General features: G+C 39.0%; 1 protein-coding gene across 3 annotated transcripts; it reads left to right on the plus strand.

Moving 5' to 3' along the window:
• The first annotated feature begins 1,528 nt into the window (after positions 1–1,528).
• On the plus strand, positions 1,529–16,733 carry LOC141541687 (MOB kinase activator 3C-like). Of its 3 annotated transcripts, XR_012481878.1 has the most exons (4): positions 1,529–1,637; positions 1,787–1,894; positions 11,908–12,110; positions 13,799–16,733. XR_012481878.1 is itself a non-coding variant. In XM_074266024.1 (3 exons), the coding sequence occupies exons 1-3, from the start codon at positions 5,981–5,983 to the stop codon at positions 13,949–13,951; spliced, it is 417 nt and encodes a 138-aa protein (XP_074122125.1). In that variant the 5' UTR covers positions 5,660–5,980; the 3' UTR covers positions 13,952–16,733. The 3 variants fall into 3 exon arrangements, 1 of the variants encoding a protein (XP_074122125.1); XR_012481877.1 differs by lacking the exon at positions 1,529–1,637 and having other exon boundaries at positions 1,649–1,894; XM_074266024.1 differs by lacking the exons at positions 1,529–1,637; positions 1,787–1,894 and adding an exon at positions 5,660–6,041.
• Positions 16,734–17,817: the final 1,084 nt, after the last annotated feature.

The raw sequence follows: 17,817 nt of genomic DNA on the forward strand, positions 1-17,817 counted from the left end.
ATAGTTCTTTATCTGGATGCAGATGGCATTTCCCATCAGGAGTCTTTTGGAAATGTCCTGGATTACTATCTTGCTGAGAAGAGCTAAGTCTATCACAGTTGATCATCACACAATGTTGCTGTTACTGCATGCAATGTTGTCCTGGCTCTGCTCACTTGACTCAGAAGCATTCATGTAAGTCTCTTCTGAAATTCATCTGTTCCTCATTTCTTATAGAACAATAATATTCTATAACATTCACATACCATAGCTTAGGTAGCCATTCTCCACCTGATGGGCATCCCCTCAGTTTCCAGTTCCTTGCCACTACTAAAAGGACTGCCATGATCTCTTTGGGATACAGACCCCGTCTTGACACTCTTGGATTAAAAGGGATACAAAGTTTCATACCTCTTTGGAAATAGCTCCAAAATTGCTCTCTGGGGCATTTTTCTTCTGCTGCCTTAGTTATCTTAGATCCTTTCCTAATTTGGGGCCTCAATAAAGAATCTCTGCCTGAGTTTCATCCAAACTTGGAATCAATAAATGAACATCTTCTCTACATCTGGTTCTGATTAGAAATGCCCCCTCACAACTGGCACTAATTACCCACCCTCAAACCCATTCTTAGGGTGTTTAATTTTATTTGAACCCCAACTTTAAGCATGTTCTTTCCCCAACACATCACTCTCAAATTCAGGCTGGTTGAGTTTCTTTCATCTTTAGATTAATTCACTTCAGTTTTGCTAGGTGCCATTCATCAGTTCCAGAGCTTTAATAGATCATCAAGGCCATAGAGCAATTCATTTTATGATTGGAAAAACTAAGATATGTAGAGAGGACCAGAAACACACAGGTTATATACCAGAGGCAGGATTCAAACCTTCTTCTTCTCACTTCAAATCCAATGCTCTTCCCTGTATCACTAAATTGGTTAACTAAAAATTTAAGGCACTGGTATTCAAAGAAAAAGACAATTCCACCCTCAAGGAGCTCCCAGGGGAAACAGCATGCAAACAACCCTGTGCAAGCAAGCTATGGAGAGGATAAATTGGAAATAATCAACATTATTAATAACATTAATAATAATTTATCATTAAGGTATAATCAGGAAGGTTTTGGGGGAATAGAGCAAGATGAGGTGAAGAACTTACAAGAATATGTGGATTCTTTTTCTGTATTTTATTTTCATTATTTCTGTGTTTCCCCTAAGACCTGTATAATATGTGCAGGCTCATATTTACTTGAGCCTTGCCCAGCTATAGCCATATTTACTTAACCTGAGCTGATGATACTTATCAGTATTTGACATTTATCAATATTTAGTCTATTAGCTGGATCACTGTCTGCTTGATTAAGCCTGAAAGGCCTGATTTTCTATTTCCTAGGAATCAGGAGATTTTGGGGAAATAGAAACCTTTCATTCCAATCTCTCCAAATAGCAACAACCAATTAAATGCCTCCCCCTTCCCTTTCCAATTCTCTCTTACTTGTGATGTAATCTCTTGTATAAAAGCTATGTATCTTTACTACTTCTTTAGCCCTCCTACCGAGAACTTTCTCTTTTTTATCTCGTGATGGGACAGCTCATCCTCCAGAGGTTTCCAATAAACAACTTTTCTTCCTTCTACTGAGTGATCTCTGAGTAGTCATTTTGGGTAAGGGTCTTCTCTCACAGATGGGAGCTCATCTGGGATGGGGTCTTTGGAGGAGACAGCTGTATGCACTCCGAACAGGGACAGGAGGCCAGGGAGCAGTTTTCTCCATGGTCTCTGGCTCTGGGTGAGCAGTCTCCCTCACTTCTTAGACAATGACCTGAGGCAGGGATACTCAGTGGAAAGCAGAATTGAAGACTTAAGGAAGTAGAGTCCGGATGGCCTGCATTGCAGCCTGAAAAGAAACACGTGTTTTCAAGGTAAAGCTCTTGGGAAGTCTGGGAGTCTGTTGGCTGGGTCAAGGGAGACTCTGAGGGATTAGCTCTCCTAAATTTGTTTTTGGTGTGGACTGCTGTCAACCCAATAATAAAGGACTTTTCCTGAGGAGGCTCTTGGATGGTTGCGGGGGTGTGAGGGTAACCAAGGGACCTCCGCCAACACCTGGACCGAGTCCAGGGTGGTATAGAAGCAGTCCAACAATTTGTATCAGGACATTAGCTAGGGAATTTAAGACTGGAATGAACTTCCCAGATATAAGAGGGAAGAAAACTGGGAGGATGTATGTCCCAGGACTATTTGGATATATTAGACTTAAATTTGTATGTAGAAGGTGAAAATAGAGTTTTGCATTTGTCTGTGTGTGTATGTCTGCTTTGCATTGCTTTTATTCTATGTTAAAAGTTAGCAAGCTTGTAAGAGATAAGAATTCAGCCTCTGTGTTACAGGCTTAGAAAAATATCAGACTGAATTGTGGGAATTGGAAATAGTAATTCTTTCAGAGTAATTCAGAATGTATTGGTAATTTGGAAACTAGTTTTGGGTTTCTCAAGAAAAGAAAATCTTTTTTTTTTTCTTTTTCTCTCCCTCTACCTCTGGAAGTGGCTTTGCAGGAAGGGGGAGAGATGGGGGAAAAAATGAAAACATAGATTGAAAGTTTGGAAAGTTTTGAGAAAATAGAAGAACAGTGATTATCTCTCTTGTAAACAAGGAGCTGTTATCAGAGCTCAGCCACAGGGAAAAAAAATGTTCAAGGTGATGCAAAAATTGTTGCTTAACTCTTTCCTGGCTTACTAAAGAAAAGAAGTTTGAATGGAATATCTAGGTAGATTTTAGAAAATTTCACAAACTAAAGTACTGATTGATTTTAAAATAACTTTAAATTGGTATGTGTGTTAAGATTGGAAACTTAAGATTGGAAATAAGAAATTGTAGATATTTAAAGGGAGGAATAAAAATAGAGTAAGAGAGCTGAATAGCTGAACACGGGAGCTCTCTGACCTGTTGGACCTGTGGGAAAACTAGGCATGTTTCTAAAAATTGTGCCAGGAGAAGAAAAAAAAAACATTATTAGCAAGTTTGCTTTCATGGAATTAGAGAACAGAAAGTTTAAGAAGGCTAAACTGGATAATTGTTTGTCTGCAACATTTGATTAAGAATTTTGGGAACTTATTATATTTTAAAGAGGTACTATAATTTTGAAATTGAAATAATTTTGAAATAATTTTACTGTTGCCTTGCACATGTTAGATTTATTATGAGGATAAAATTGTTTGAATATTGTGGCCTTTACAACTAACTTTTTCCTTTTTTTATTATTTGGTTGGACTTCAAATTAAAATGGAGGTTATTAAACAAAATGCCAGTAGCTTACCTTAGGGGGTCATGTTTGTATCTCCCTACTTAAATGGTATGCTGCTTTTTAGAAGTATTGGACAATTTGTAAACTACATTATAAATTTTATGAAATTTGGTTCAAAAATTAATTGTGAATATTGAAAATTTAAAGGTTTTTTTTAAGGTGATTTAATGACAAGGGAAAAGAGAGACTGATTTACAAAAGCGATTAATAGTTTAAAAGGAGTATCTAGTCAGAAGGGTTACAGAGAGATGGGACAGGAGAATAAAGGGGATTTAAGAAGGATTGAATAGTAGAAACAAATGATTTCAAGAAGAAATCAGGAGAAAAAAGAAGGAACTGGTTGGAAAGGGTGGTCAAAGAGAGACAGCTGTGAGACAGGATGTGTTTTTGTGTGGGGGGGAGAGCAGCAAAGCAGCAGTGGAAAGCTGTAGCAGCTTTTGGCTGAAGAAAACAAACCGATTTAAAAGGACAGGCTGCTCTTACAAGATGTTAATTGATTGAATATTTATTTCTTTAGATGCATAATGGTTATGAATATTAATGATCAGAAATGTGATCTATAGTTTGAAAGGATTATTTCAAAAAAGTTTAATTGATGTTTTCAAGAACTTTTCTGATTCTTTTTATGTGAAAATAAGAAGTTTTAATTAATTGTATTGATGCCAATTATCTGAAAGGGACTCCAAGAATTATAGCTTTTGCCTTTGAACTTTTGAAAATGTTTTTGTTGTAAACAATATGTAGTTTGGGATTTTTCTGTGTATTTGGGTATTTTAAAAGCAAAATGATTGGTATAATATTCAACTTATTTAAGATTCAACATCTACGTGGGTATATAAGAATTGTGTGAATTTTCTGGGATAAATTTCTTATTGTTGCTGATATAAGGTCATGATAAATATATGTTTGGGATTTATCTGAAACTTTGGAGATAAAATTCTTTGGGCTTGTAATTAATGCTATTTGGGAGTTTTGATGCTCCACTCTCTGATGTGCTGAAGGTTGAGTTTTAACTGCTTATGTTATTTATAGTTACGTTCTTGCATTTTTTTTCTCCCTGCAACTGATTTCTATGATCAGAACAATAGTTAATAAGAACTGTTCATGCAATTCAAATATGTCATACCTTGCTGTTTCCAATCTGGTTATAGTAATCACTATTTGCTTAGGCCAATAAGTATTTAGCCTGGTCATCTACTACTGGATATTTTTGTTTTGTTTTTTAAAAAGTTTTCTAACTGATAAGAGGACAGTTAACAATGGTCTGTGAAATCTAACTGCTGTTTTATTTATTGGGAATATAGCTGACAGCCATTTGCCTGCCTTATGAAGCAAACTCAGCTGCTGGCTCTTCACATTTGGCAGCAGTCTGGTAAATCAAGTCTTTCCATCTCAGACTATTCTAATCTTATTAGATTTGGGTTTTTGTTGTTCTAGATTTTGGTCAAATTACAGATTATTGAATCTCTTCTGAGACATGGGTGAGCCCATCTGAAGCTTAGATTGACGCCACACCCACATGCCAGCATGGATTGAGAGCCTTCACCCATTTCTCAGCCTGAAGCAGTTAAGATTGAGACCATCACCCATGCTCCTGATGTAATTTGGACTGATATGGGGGAAGTGGGAAAATAGTTGGTGAATTATTGTTAAAATTACAACTGTATTACTGTGTGTTTAAGATTTGGGATGGAAATTGTTAACTGTTGCTGTTAAGAAAGTTATAATATGTTTATAATATTTATGTTCACTTGAGAACATGTAATTGTTTGAGGGATTTTTCTATTTTAGGAAACTCCTCTTGTACTAGTCTGTTATGTATAAGAACTTAAATTCACTCTTGGGATTTACATATGGGATGCTTATTTGACTATTTACTTTGTTTTTGGATGATTCCTTTCCATGAGGAAAAAAAAAAGGAGAGGAAGAAATAGGGAACTAGGAAACTGGTGGATTTTTCTCAAAATACCTAAAAGAGTGGAAACAAATAGTTTTCTGTTCACTTTGCCTTACATACTTCTGCCCCACCACCTAAATCACCAGTTCAGATTGAATTAAAAGTCCTTAAGCAGTCTTTTTTGTTTGTTTGTTTTTACTATATTTTAGCTTTGAAACCTGTTAGGTTCTTACTAAGTGCTAATGAGATAATGAGATATTAGGTTCTTACTAAGTGCTAAGTCAGTACTTGACAATTTTCTAGTTCCAGCCTTTACTGGGGAGGAGCTTGCATGCTTAGGAGGAACAAGTTCATTGGTTGAAGTAATTTTTCCCAGAAGCCCTTGCATTATCCCACACCCATTCTCTGGGAGGATAAAAGGGAGGATAAAAGGAGGATAAAATAGGGAGTCTCTGCTCTAGACCAGACTTGAGGCAACTCTCTGCAGAAAGGAAAATCACTTCTCTGGACCAGAGTTAACAGCAACTGTCTGGAGACAACGGTACTCTACAGCAAGAAGAATCTGTCCTAGAGATTTGAGTTGACACAGCAGATCTCCTCCCAGAGAGCAATCGGCAGCTTCTGGAGACGACAGCACGTTACAAATTGGCATCCACAACATGGGTCAAGGACTTTTGCTTATCCTGACAAGGACTTATTCTGAACCCTTCAGAGGAGCTAGCCCAGACCTCTGCATTTAAGGATTTATTCTGAGCCCTTCAGAGGAGCTAGACCGGACCACCACAATTTGGCGCCTGAACAGGGACAGACATGATCCTGATTCCAGTGGGAAAGCCTCCAATCCAGATCTCAGTCTCTCTGACCCAGAACCGTGAGTAACAAGGAAACTTTGTTAAAGATTAAGTGAGCATTCTAATAGATAAATAAGGAACTTAACTTGTTAAGGGCTAAACTAGCAATCTCTTATAGTGAAATGGGGCAAACACCTTCTGTTCAAGGAAAATGTTTAGAGAGCATCATCAAGGTTATGAAAAGCCAAGGACTGATTATAATTTTGGAGGATATTACTGAACTTTTAAAAACTGTGAAGGTCATATGTCCTTGTTTTTCTCTGGAAGAAGAATTGGATCCAGATGAATGGGAATTAGTAGGAAAGCAATTAGGTGAACACTACAATTGCCCTTGTGACATTTTGCCCTTTGGTTCCAGACCAAACTCAATTTCCAAAGATACACTTCATACCTACAATTTAATCCAAATGGATTTAAAAAATGTTATTCTAAAGGAAGAGAAAAAGAAGCAAAATGGGGAAGTGTCAATTAAACTAGGTGAAAAGGATGACTCAAATAACAATGAAGTTAAGTACAATTCTGAGCAACAGGAGCATTTCCCATCTCCTCCCTCAATTAACCCTTCAGGGGTGGAGCAAGAAGGAGGAGAGGAAGAGGCAGAAACACAAACAGAATTGCCTGTGAAGCAGCCTAAACCTATGACAAGATTAGAAAAAGCATTGGTTAAAGCTAAGAGAGAAGGATAGGATATAAGTGATTTTATACATGCATATCCTGTGACTGAAGATATTGACTCTGTAGGTCATAAAAGGAGAAGATATGCACCTTTAGATTTGAATAAAATTAAAGATTTGAAAAAAGGTTGTACCCTTTATGGGGCTATATCAGCTTATGTTAAAATGTTACTAGATGGTTTGTCTTATGAAGTCCTAACCCTGAATGATTGGAAATCCATAGCAAAGACATGCCTAGAACCTGGAGAAAATTTGTTATGACTTGCGGAGTTTCATGAATTATGTAAAATCCAAGTCAGACGCAATTTGGAAATAGAAGTTAACACACAATTCACTTTTGAGCACTTACCTGGTGAAGGTCAGTATGGAGAGAATTCAGAACAGATTAATTATACCATGACAATATATGAGCAAATTGCTAAGGCTGCAATAAAAGCTTGGGTGTCTTCCCTGGACAGAAAGATCATGGAGAGGCTTTCACTAAAATAGAGCAAGGTCCCAATGAACCTTTTGAAGATTTTGGGGGATGTTTGCAAACTGCTGTCAAAAGAACTATTGGAGAAAATGCAGCTACAGAAATAATGACCAAACATCTGGCTAAGGAAAATGCCAATGAGATTTGCAAAAGAATTATATGGGGATTAGACAAAGATGCTCCTTTAGAAGAGATCATAAGATGCTGGGCTACAGTGGGAACAAATGCTTTTTACACCTGGACTATGATAAACATGGAAAGATAGGGTCCCTCCTGGCAAGGGACTTCTAGAGAAATTCGTCAATGTTTCCAATGTGGAAAAATTGGACATCTAAAAGCTCAGTGTAGGTATGGAGATACAGTGAGAAGACAGGGTGAGAGAAGACCTAAAACCCCATGTACAAAATGCAACAGAGGACTCCATTGGGCATCAGAGAATAGAATAATTCATGGAAATGGAATGGGGGCCCAGGTCCAGGGCCCCAGGCAAAAAAGACTTGGGGCATGATTCCAGCTGATGTTACACCCAAAGAGCCTTTAGAAGGTCAGGACTCTGATTTGATCAACCAGCAGAAAAGTAATCACATGGCAGAAAGGGATTACCTGATAAGTCAGCCAAAAGGCAATCAGATTGCAAAAATGGATTACACTTGGGGAGAATACAGGCCTTTTAAACCAATAGAGCTGTGTCCAGTGCAAACAACTGCAATGTAATTGCCAGATGATGAGAAGAGATTTAGAAAGTGGTAAATAGAAGGAAATTAGATAGGTTAACTGCCTTGGGGAGAGGGTTTGCTTGTACTTTAACAGAAAGAAGGAAACAGATGGAGAAGGAAACAGAAGAGTGCCAACGAGTTGTATTCGCCTTGTCCATCAGAGAGAGACAGAAAAAGAGAAAGACCTCAAAATAAAGGAGAAACTCTAAGAAACATCTGACACTGAAAGAGCATGGCTAATAAGGAGACTATTAAAGAACTTTAAAAACCAGCAGGAATCATTGGATTTTCTAACACAAGAAGAGACTAATGGACCATTAATGGACTTATGGACATTTATAAATTCTCAATTTATGATTATTTGATCATGTTATTTGTTACATACTTCTAGCATGTGTTATGTTACTATGTTACTATGTTTACTATGTATTTATGTAATCTATGTAATTATGTGTAATGCCTCCCATATTGATGGATTTATGTTTCAAGGTCATGACCACCCTATGTTCTAAATCAAAAGAAAGGGGGAGATGTTAGGTTCTTACTAAGTGCTAAGTCAGTACTTGACAGTTCTCTAGTTCCGGCCTTTACTGGGGAGGAGCTTGCATGCTTAGGAGGAGCAAGTTCATTGGTTGAAGTAATTTTTCCCAGAATCCCTTGCATTATCCCATGCCCATTCTCTGGGAGGGATAAAAGAGGGCAGCACTCCAGAGACAGGGAGTCTCTGCTCTAGAACAGACTTGAGGTAGCTCTCTGCAGGAAGGAAAATCACTTCTCTGGACCAGAGTTAATGGCAACTGTCTGGAGACAACGGTTCTCTACAGGAAGAAGAATCTGTCCTAGAGATTTGAGTTGACACAGCAGATCTCCTCCCAGAGAGCGATCAGCAGCTTCTGGAGACAACAGCACATTACAAATAATTGCGATGGTCCAGTCTAGCTCCTCTGAAGGGCTCAGAATAAGTCCTTGTCAGGATAAGCAAAAGTCCTTGCCCCACATTGTGGATGCCAATTTGTAACGTGCCGAGAAAGAGATTCAAGGAATTAGAGTAGGAAATGAGGAAATCAAATTATCACTCTTTGCAGACGACATGATGGTATACTTAGAGAACCCCAAAGACTCTGCTAAAAAGCTATTAGAAATAATTCAGAATTTTAGCAAAGTTGCAGGATACAAAATAAATCCACATAAATCTTCAGCATTTTTATACATTTCCAACCAATCCAACAGCAAGAGATAAAAAGAGAAATTCCATTCAAAATAACAATCAATAGTATAAAATATTTGGGAATATATCTACCAAAGAAAAGTCAGGAATTATATGAGCAAAATTACAAAACACTTGCCACAAAAATAAAGTCAGATTTAAATAATTGGAAAGACATTCAATGCTCTTGGATAGGCCCAGCAAATATAATTAAGATGACAATACTCCCTAAACTAATCTATTTATATAGTGCTATACCAATCAGACTCCCAAGAAACTATTTTAATGACCTAGAAAAAATAACAACAGAATACATATGGAACAACAAAAGGTCGAGAATGTCAAGGGAAGTATTGAAAAAAAAAATTTAAATGAAGGTGGCCTAGCTGTACCTGATCTAGAACTATATTATAAAGCAACAGTCACCAAAACCATTTGGTATTGGCTAAGAAATAGACTAGTTGATCAGTGGCATAGATTAGGTTCACAGGGCAAGATAGTGAATAAAAATAGCAATCTAGTGTTTGACAAACCCAAACATCCCAACTTTTGGGATAAGAATTCATTATTTGACAAAAATTGCTGGGAAAACTGGAAATTAGTATGGCAGAAACTAGGCATGGACCCACATTTAACACCACATACTAAGATTAGATCAAAATGGGTCCAAGATTTAGGCATAAAGAACGAAATCATAAATAAATTGGAGGAACATGGGATGGTTTAACTCTCAGACTTGTGGAGGAGGAAGGAGTTTGTGTCCAAGGGAGAACTAGAGACCATTATTGATCACAAAATAGAACATTTTGATTACACCAAATTAAAAAAGTTTCTGCACAAACAAAACTAATGTAAACAAGATTAGAAGGGAAGTAACAAATTGGGAAAACATTTTTACAGTTAAAGGTTCTGATAAAGGCCTCATCTCCAAAATATACAGAGAATTGACTTTAATTTATAAGAAATCAAGCCACTCTCCAATTGATAAATGGTCAAAGGATATGAACAATTTTCATATGATGAAATTAAAACTATTTCCACTCATATGAAAGAGTGTTTCAAATCACTATTGATCAGAGAAATGCAAATTAAGACAACTCTGAGATATCATTACACACCTATCTGATTGGCTAAGATGACAGGAACAAATAATGATGAATGTTGGAGGGGCTGTGGGAAAACTGGGACACTGATGCATTGTTGGAGGAGTTGTGAAAGAATCCAACCATTCTGGAGAGCAATCTGGAATTATGCCCAAAAAGTTATCAAAATGTGCATACCCTTTGATCCAGCAGTGCTATTACTGGGCTTATATTCCAAGGAAATACTAAAGAAGGAAAAGGGACCTGTATGGGCCAAAATGTTTGTGGCAGCCCTTTTTGTAGTGGCTAGAAACTGGTAAATGGATGGATGTCCATCGATTGGAGAATGGTTGGGTAAATTATGGTATATGAAAGTTATGGAATATTATTGTTCTGTAAGAAATGACCAACAGGAGGAATACAGAGAGGCTTGGAGAGACTTACATCAACTGATGCTGAGTGAAACGAGCAGAACTAGGGGATCATTATATACTTCAACAATGATACTGTATGAGGATGTATTCTGATGGAAGTGGATGTCTTCAACATAGAGAAGAGCTGATCCAATTCCAATTGATCAATGATGGACAGAATCAGCTACACCCAGAAAAGGAACACTGGGAAATGAATGTAAACTATCAGCATTTTTTTTCCTTTTTGTTTTTCTTCCCACATTATTTTTACCCTGCGAATACAATCCTTCCTTTGCAACAACAACAACAAAATTCGGTTCTGCACATATATATTGTACCTAGGATATACTATAAGATATTTAATATGTATGGGAATGCCTGCCATCTAGGGGAGGGGGTGGAGGGAAGGAGGGGAAAAAGTCGGAACAGAAGGGAGTACAAGGGATAAAGTTGTAAAAAAAAAAAATTACCTATGCATATGTACTGTCAAAAAAATGTTATAATTATAAAAATTAATTTTAAAAATTGTTTTACATCTCATTGGGAAAAAAATCAAACTTACAATTAGAAAGCGGATTAGATGTGTCTGAGATCCCTTCAAATTTCCAATCCATGCTTTCCTGCCATACTTGGGAGGAAGCCATTAGCAGCCTGGAGTCAATGAAAAGATGTTTACATTTATAAAAGATTTAGTCTTGGCAATAGAGGTCTAACTGGGGCCTTCATTGACAAATCAGCACATTGTTTTTTTTCTTCTGAGAAAGAGTCTAAGACCTTGTTAATCTACACTATTCTTTCTCTTTCATTCTCTGTTTTTTTCTTTGTTTTGCTGAGGCAATTGGGGTTAAGTGACTTGCCCAGGGTCACACAGCTAGGAAGTGTGAAGTGTCTGAGACCAGATTTGAACTCTGGTCCTCCTGACTTCAGGGCTGGTGCTCTATCCACTAGGCCACCTAGCTGTCCCCATTCTCTGCTTTCAGGATGAAACTGAAGGCAGGGTGAGAGAGTCAGTGAGTGGTGGACTGGGCAGGAAGACTCGGGACATGATCTCCGATTGAGACATAAATGGAAGATGAATTTCTGCCTCTCCTCTTTGTTCAGAATGGGGCAGAGACCCCACTATCCTGGCTCTTTTCCAGGAAAATTAGCTTGGACATGGGATGGAGTATACATGAGGGGACTGTAACACAGATTCAATGTCCAAGGGCCCTGATGTCCTGTCCTAAGGCTCTGGATGTTCAGGGACCCAGATATCTGCAGGTCAGGTCAGGATTCCAGGGGTCTAGATTTTGAGTCCGTTCTTTCTCCCTCGCTTGCAGGAGTCCCCTTCCCCAAGAACTTCCAGCAGGTACGCACCAAGATCCTGACCCGCCTTTTCCGAGTCTTTGTCCATGTCTACATCCACCATTTTGATGGCATCATCGCAATGGGGACCGAGGCTCACGTCAACACATGCTACAAACATTTTTACTACTTTATCCAGGAGTTCAGCCTCATGGACCACCAGGAGCTAGAGCCACTGGTAAGACAGGTTTCCATCCCTGCTCCTACTACAGACTTCCTTACCCATCCTGTCTATTTCTCCAGGGCCTTAAGGCTTACTAGTCTCCCCCCCCTCCCCATCTTACCCCAGGTTCATTATTATTCCCATTTCATGGAGGAGGAAAGTGAAGGCCCCAGAGCCACACTTTGAACCTGGGTCTCCTGCCCGCATCCATTGGTTATCTCCTATCAATTTCTGGAAGTCATTTAAGATGTTTAGCTTCTCTGTTCTTAAGGAGAGTTTTTGTACTGTAAGCACCTTAGGATATACTTCATATCCTAAATATTGAAAAGGAGCATGTCTTTGAATCTTTTCTGAAGCTATGTGCAATTTATAATTCCTTAGTGTTTCTATGGTTTGTTGTAGACATGCTTCTAACATTTGTTCCTCAGGTGCACATCCCAATATATCATCCATGTAATGTAATAACATTACTTTTGGAAATGCTTTTCTTACTGGAGTAAGAGAAGCAGCAACATACATTTGACACATAGTAGGGCTGTTTTTCATTCCCTGTGGCAAAACTGTCCATTCATATCTTTTATAAGACTCAGCTAAGTTAACGCTGGGCACTGAAAAGGCAAATCTTTTCATATCCTCCTTATCTAGAGGGACAGAATAGAAACAATCCTTAATGTCTATAACCCAAAGAGGCCATTCTCTAGGCAATTGAGTAGGAGATGGAAGTCCAGGTTGAAGAGTTCCCATAGTTTCCATCTGTTCATTTACCTTTCTTAAATCAGTCAACATTCTCCATTTTCCAGATTTCTTTTTTACAACAAATACTGGGGAATTCCAAGGACTTAGAGAAGGTTGTAAATATCCTTGGTCAAGTTGTTCCTGTACTATGTCTAGGAAGGGCCACTGTTCTATCCACACTGGTGTATCAGTTTTCCATTGGATAGGAACAGGTGAAAGTATTGGCAGACCTGCATATAAAACCGAAGTACTCATTTTTAACCCTAATTGTTGTAAAATGTCTCTTCCCCACAGATTGATGGGGATTATTTCAACTATAAAAGAAGTAAAAGCTCCTGTTTCACCTTCAAATATCCATCTTAAAGGGGTAGCACTAACTTCAGCTGCTATTGATCCTCCTACCCCAGACATGTAGGTGTCTGCCTTTTTCTTTGGCCAGTGACTGGGCCATTTGGCACCTCTAATGATTGCGATCTGCACCTGTGTGCACCACGCCTTCTAATGGTATGCCATTTATATAGATGGTGAGCATAGGTCGGTCAGCTGTCACAGCTGCTGTCCAGTATATTCCTGGGTTTTTCTGCTTGGAGTCAGAACGTGGATGACTGTCACCAGATTGCTTATTAGGGGTCTGTATCAATAGACCCAATGCTACTACTTCCCCTGGTTGATAAGTCACACATTGTCTCCCTGTGTTAGTGACTGAGATATTATCTACACATTCCCCTATTTCCCACATCAGTGTATGAATGAACACTGCCTTGTAAGTACTCTCAGGAGGTGAAATGGTCAAGCCTACTGTCCCTGGAGGTAAGGGATCCATAGGCTTGAGAAGAACAGATTTCACCTCTCCAGGGGCTATCTCAGTTGTCCAGCTGCATACAACTCTATCCTCCCTAATTGTAGTCCCTTTCTCCCATCATGTTGCTTCCTGGCTGACTGATTGTGTAATCCCTTTCTCCCCTCAGATGGCTTCCTGGCTGATTGGTCATGTCTGGGTATTGGACTTGGAGGCACTCTCTGGGTGTGGCATTGGCTGCCATCATGCCCCAAGTGTTTTTTGCCTGGGGCCCTGGAGCTGGGCCCCTCATCCCGTTTCCCTGAATCAGTCTACACTCTGAGGCCCAATGGAACCCTCTGTTGCATTTTGGACATGGAGTTTTGGGTCTTGTTCTCCCAGCCTGTTTTCTCACTCTGTCTCTATGCCAACATTGAGCTTTCAGATGGACTACTTTACCGCATTGAAAGCATTGACGAGTCTCTCTGGAAGTCCCTTGCCAAAAGGGACCCTGTCTTCCTTTGGGATCTTGGGAAGTCTGCCTCATAGCCTGGCTATAAAAGGTATTTGTGCCCACTGTGGCACAGCGTCTTATGATCTCCTCTAAAGGAGCATCCTTACGTAGTCCTAGTATAATCCTTCTACAAACCTCATTGGCATTGTCTCTAGCAAGTTTCCTTACCAAAGTGTCAGTTACTTCATTTTCACCATTAGTCTGTGTGACAGCTGTCTGCAAATTTGCCACAAAATCAGCAAAGGGTTCATTTGGTCCTTGTACAATTTTTGTGTAGGTCTCACCCTTGTTGTTTTCACTGGGGAGAGAAGCCCATGCTTTGATAGTAGTAGCAGCAATTTGCTCAAATGCTGTTATGGAGTAATTAATCTGTACTGAGGCATCTACATAAGAACCTACACCTGTTACTAGGTCACAGGTGATTTTACTATTTTGTTAGGCTTGAATCTTACAGAGCTCACTATATTCAGAAATCCACAAGTTTTGTCCAGGTTCTAAGCACATCTTTGTAATGACTTTCCAGTCACTAAGGGTTAAAGTTTCAAAAGCCAACATAATCTTAACATAATCTGATGTAGCCCCAAAGAGAGTACAAGCTTTTTTCAGGTCTTTAAGAACATCCATATTAAAAGGAACATATTTTCTACTTTCTTGACCTGCAGAATTATGCTGTTGAATCATGGGAAAAATTAGAAGTTTGAAATAATTATCTATTTCTTTTCCATTTTTGATAGCTTCAATAAACCCTTTCTGTAATCTAGTTATGGGGGTTGGTGATTGCTGGGGGGGAAGTGCCGATGATGTCACCGCCCCTCCCACTACTCCTCCTCCCTCCATCCCTGAAGGTAGAGTTGATGTGAGCTGATCAATAATCTGCTCTCTAGGGGGGGTTGAAATTTCTTCAGGATAATCAGAGTCAACACACCCTAATTCCTCATTTAAATCCCTTTGCCCTCTGGCAAGATCTTGAATTTGCTTATCTTCTATCTTTTGTTCCTCACACTTCCTCCTCAGTTCATTTTTAGAACTTTTCCTTCTCCTATAACTTGCTCAATAGCTTAAGTCTAATTGAATCGCATTGTATATATAAAATACCTCTGCATAAATTGAACAAAGCCCATTTTTTGTGTAAAATTCTTTCATTTCAAGTCCCACTAGCTTCCAGTTATCTACACTTAGTTTTTCTTCCTTTAAGAACCAAGGGGACATGCGATTTAATGAGTCTAAGAGATTATCTATTTGTGGGCTGGTTACAAGTAAACTCTTCTAGTCAATTTTTTAAATTATATCCTCTATAGCATTTCTAGATGAGGCTGAAGCAGGGTCTGGGGTTGGAGCAGGGTCGGCTGAGGCTGAGGGAATGTCTGTACCTAACACCTGCCCCATCTCAGCTATTAGAGATTGCTGATTTAGTCCTTACCTAGGTAAGTTCTTTATTTCTATTAGAATACTTGCCTAATCTCCTGGTCACCAGAGGACTTCGGGGGAAGTAGGGTGCCAGCCCCACGTTTGGACACCAAAATGCTGGAACTCTGTCTTCCCAGTGTTATGCCATAGTCTCCTTGAGCTGTTCTACCTCAATTTCCCTTATTGTCCTGACTGAGTTTCCCTGAATTGTTCTATCTCAGTTTCCTTAACTGTTCTGCCTCAGTCCCTTAAATCGTAACCTCCCCCCGCCCTGATTCATTAAGACTGAGGACCATTTGCTCTAAGGTTATAAATTGTCAATGGGAGAGGAGGAGCAGATCAGACTTTCTGGCTCCTAGCTCCTTCTGCCCCCAAGAATTTATGACACTGCCCCTCTAAAATATTCCAAAAAATAAGAGTATCTCGGATACTTCACTGACATCTTTACTTCTGTTATTCAAACATTCTGACTCTGGCTTTTAGTAAAAATTTACAGCTTCCCCCCCATCCTGACAGAACCAAGGCTTCTAATTTTCCCGCCTTTTTTCCTTTTTCCTTTGTCTGAAAAGCTATAAAAGTATTTATCATTCCCCCATTCATTACTGAATACTTTGAGATGAGAGTCCTGTCCAGTCAATTAAACTCTCCAATTAATAAAATATTAAAAAACTCTCTAATCTCTATCTTGCCTCAATTTCTCTGGCATTACACCAGAAATCAGCCAGAGTCAGGATCATTAAATGTCTTTATTTTTTATCTTTTACAGTCAAGGTCAGGGGGTTAGGTCTAGCAATCTCACACACACCTTCCTCCCTCAAACGCCAGGAGAGACTGACTCAGCATCAGCGTCTCAATTCCTCTTCCTCCTCCTACTCCTCCCACACACGTCACTCCCCCCTCTTCGTCCCACCAATCAAGTCAGCACAGAATAACTGGAGAGGGTCAACCTTCAAACAAGTTAATAGGGAACCGTCCAATTGGCAATTAGTCTCACATGCTTCATTATCCAAGTGCATTGCTCAGTTCTAGCCCTTTACAAGAAGGAGAATGTATAATGTTGTGCCTCAGTTTCCCTAGATTGTCATCTTTGTTAATTTATTTTTGTATTTTTACATATGCCAAATGTCAATCTGTTCTGTGATAACTGGTTCTAAGCTAGTTGGTGGAAGCAATTTTTATGGTATGAACTTATTGCAATCAGTGGTTTTATGTCTACTCTGTATAATTACATTAGTAACAAGAATAGTTCAATGGTCCCTATCAAAATATTGCATTCAAAAGATGCTCTTAAAATGATGATCCTTCAGAGAAAATGCTGGGATATGTTAGAGAGGGATGATCTTGATGGTGAACTTGATAAGCAATGTATAGATATGTTCATTGATTTTCAGCAGTGTGTAAGTTCTTCATAAAAATATAATAAAAATAATTTACATATTACCAGGGGGGGAGTTGTGGAGAATAGAGAAAGATAAGGTGAAGAACTTACAGGAATGTGTGAATTCTTTTTCTGTATTTTATTTTCATTATTTCTGTGTTTCCCTTATGACCTGTATAATATGTGCAGGCCCATATTTACTTGAGCCTTGCCCAGCTATAGCCATATTTACTTAACCTGAGCTGATGACATTTATCAGTATTCGACATTTATTGGTATTTAGTCTATTAGCTGGATCACTGTCTGCTTGATTAAGCCTGACGGCCTGATTTTCTGTTTTCTAGAAATCAGGAGATTTTGGAGAAATAGAAACCTTCCATTCCAATCTCTCCAAATAGCAACAACCAACTAAATGCCTCCCCCTCCCCTTTTCAATGCTCTCTTATTTGTGATGTAATTTCTTGTATAAAAGCTGTATATCTTTACTACTTCTTTATCCCTCCTACTGAGAACTTTCTCTTTCTTATCTCCCGATGGGACCGCTCATCCTCCTAAGGTTTTCAATAAGGTTTTCTGCCTTCTACTGAGTGATCTCTGAGTAGTCATTTTGGGTAAGGGTCTTCTACATTCCTCACAATTTCCTGTAGGAGGTGGGCTTTTAGCGTCATACTGCTGACTTATACTGGCTTTGCCAGGCCCTAAAATCCCCAACTCTTCCCCACATGAACATGATTTCTATAATATTACAAGTGCAAGGTAACAGGCAAGAGATAGGACAGTCCCTGTGATAGCTTCCAAGTGACTCTCATTGGCCAAACAGAAAAGGAACTATTCATCCCTGGAGGGTCGCTACAGGTGCCCAAGGTCCCCCAAAAGTTTTCCATTCCCTGCTTCCCCTGCTCTGGGCTGT

This window comes from Sminthopsis crassicaudata, chromosome 4 (genome assembly GCF_048593235.1).
Source record: "Sminthopsis crassicaudata isolate SCR6 chromosome 4, ASM4859323v1, whole genome shotgun sequence".
NCBI classification, from domain to species: Eukaryota; Metazoa; Chordata; class Mammalia; order Dasyuromorphia; family Dasyuridae; genus Sminthopsis; species Sminthopsis crassicaudata.

Bases quoted from the DNA above. Each gene is read 5' to 3' on its own strand.
- LOC141541687 (XM_074266024.1), top strand. From the start codon at position 5,981: ATGATCCTGATTCCAGTGGGAAAGCCTCCAATCCAGATCTCAGTCTCT. The intron at 6,042-11,907 runs GTGAGTAACAAG...CCTCGCTTGCAG, and splicing joins AGTCTCTCTGACCCAGAACC to GAGTCCCCTTCCCCAAGAAC. The intron at 12,111-13,798 runs GTAAGACAGGTT...TTCTCCCCTCAG, and splicing joins ACCAGGAGCTAGAGCCACTG to ATGGCTTCCTGGCTGATTGG.